The following is a 1,997-nucleotide window of genomic DNA, read 5'->3' as shown; positions in this document are numbered from 1 at the left end:
AGGTTTCGTTTTCAAGGACAGCAGAAGTTCCAACTGACCATTCAGCATGTCGGCCCAAAATGCAATAAGGAGCAATAAAACAGCCATTCATGAGATTCTGTCCGGAGACCACAGGCTAATTCTCAACAAAGTTTATGAGAATAAGCTGATGTCTCAGCGGGACAATCTTAAAAGCATCAACAGTGCAAATGCGGAGACACACGTCATTGAGCTCGTGAATAAGATCATGAATAAAGGAGAAGATAAATGCAAAGACTTCCTGAACCTCCTGCAAACCGATGGTGCCATTAAAGAAACTTTCCCTCAGCTGGCGAGTTTACAGCTGAGTTGTACCCCCCTTTTATCAGAGCCTGTCCAAGTGTCTTCATGTCAGCACAATGGGAATATGTCACAGGATGTTTATCAAATCATTAGCCGGCCCGTCGGCCTCTGCGTGATCATAAACAATAACAACTTCAAGGATGGTTCACAGAGAAGAGGGACAGATAAAGACGCCCAAAGCTTGGCAGAGGTGTTCAGGTGTCTGGGCTTCAGAGTGCTGATGTGTGAAGACCTGAACAAGGATCAGATGGATCAGGCACAGACGTTTGTTGCTTCCCTGGCAGACATGTCTCAGCTGCAGAAGTTCAACTTTAAAGAGTGGGATGGCAGCAGCTTTGTTGATCCTCAGCAGGTCCTTGAGCACGGTGATGCTTTCATCTGCTCTATTCTGAGTCACGGAAAAAAGGGTGTAGTTTTGGGAACTGACAGGAACCCCCTCCCCATTAAAGAAATTACCCGAAAGTTCAGGGGGTGTGACCAGTCCGTCCTCATCGGTAAGCCCAAAGTGTTCCTGATCCAGGCCTGCCAAGGAAGTAACATACAGCGTGGAGTGCAGATGAGCGATATGGAGATTGATGATGATACTTCACCATTGACCATCCCCGAGGAAGCTGATGTTCTGGTTGCCATGGCCACTGTTGAAGATCATGCTTCACTTAGACATATAGTCGATGGAAGCTGGTTCGTTCAGTCTCTTTGTGAGCAGCTGAAGGAGCGCTGTCCCAGGGGCGAAGACATCGTCTTCATCCTCCACTACGTGAACGATGATGTAGCACATCGAGAGACCTCCTCGTTGGCCAAGCAGATGTCTGAAGTGAGATTCACCCTGAGAAAGAAACTTGTGCTACCACCTCAGTGCACCTGAAGTCATCATGGAAATACAGCACATCTTACTGTGCAACTAGGGATGCATGATTACTTATCAGAGTTACTTATGTTTCCTTTATATTTTCCATCTTTCTGTCATCATTTTAAATCTTTTATTTTTCTAAATCTGAATCTCGCATTGAGGTGTTGCATTTTATAGTGTAGCAGTTTTATATCAAAGAATAAATCTCAGACTGGGAACACAAAAAATAAATAAATAAATAAATAAAATAACACTCTTCAATAAATTGTTTGTTTCTTTTCCAGATACCCTTGTAATCTAATAGTGCCCTCTCAATATCAAGGCCATCTTATTTGGGGATTTCAAAGTAAAATCCCCCTGAATTTTCTTTTTTGAAGAACTCTTTCAATGACTTCACAATGCTCTTAAAATGTAAATTGCCATTTCCATAGAATAATTGCAGTATACAGTATACAACCACAGAAAGGCAAAATCAGACTGACTTGATATTGACATGGTATCACTAAGTAATGGCCCTTTCAAATTGCCCACCTATCGTGTGTTTTTCAATGATTTCAGAATGCTCTAAAAAGGAAAATTGCAGTTTCCACAGCATACCTTTACTCTTGATCAACAGTATACAACCTCACATTCATACCATGTCAACATCAAGTCATTTTGATTTTGCCTTTCAAAGTAATGGCCCGTTGAAGTTGCCGACATAAGACCCAGTCTTTTAAATCCATTTCCCCCCCCCCCTTTCTGTTACCTACATATGTTTTGATGTGCAATTTTATCATTTTGACTCACATCTTCAAGGTCCTTTCATTTCTAAAGTTTTTTTGTT

The 1,997-nt window shown here is 41.9% G+C and overlaps 1 protein-coding gene across 1 annotated transcript; it reads left to right on the top strand.

Moving 5' to 3' along the window:
- The first annotated feature begins 6 nt into the window (after positions 1-6).
- Positions 7-1,251, top strand: LOC102309637 (caspase-8-like). The gene has a single exon (XM_005953052.2). The coding sequence runs from the start codon at positions 47-49 to the stop codon at positions 1,184-1,186; it is 1,140 nt and encodes a 379-aa protein (XP_005953114.1). The 5' UTR covers positions 7-46; the 3' UTR covers positions 1,187-1,251.
- The last annotated feature ends 746 nt before the right edge of the window (positions 1,252-1,997 follow it).

Source organism: Haplochromis burtoni, unplaced genomic scaffold (genome assembly GCF_018398535.1).
Source record: "Haplochromis burtoni strain Fernald_Lab_line unplaced genomic scaffold, NCSU_Asbu1 Contig_2697, whole genome shotgun sequence".
NCBI classification, from domain to species: domain Eukaryota; kingdom Metazoa; phylum Chordata; class Actinopteri; order Cichliformes; family Cichlidae; genus Haplochromis; species Haplochromis burtoni.
The sequence above is the reverse complement of the archived record's forward strand: the minus strand, read 5'-3'. Positions and strand labels throughout refer to the sequence as shown.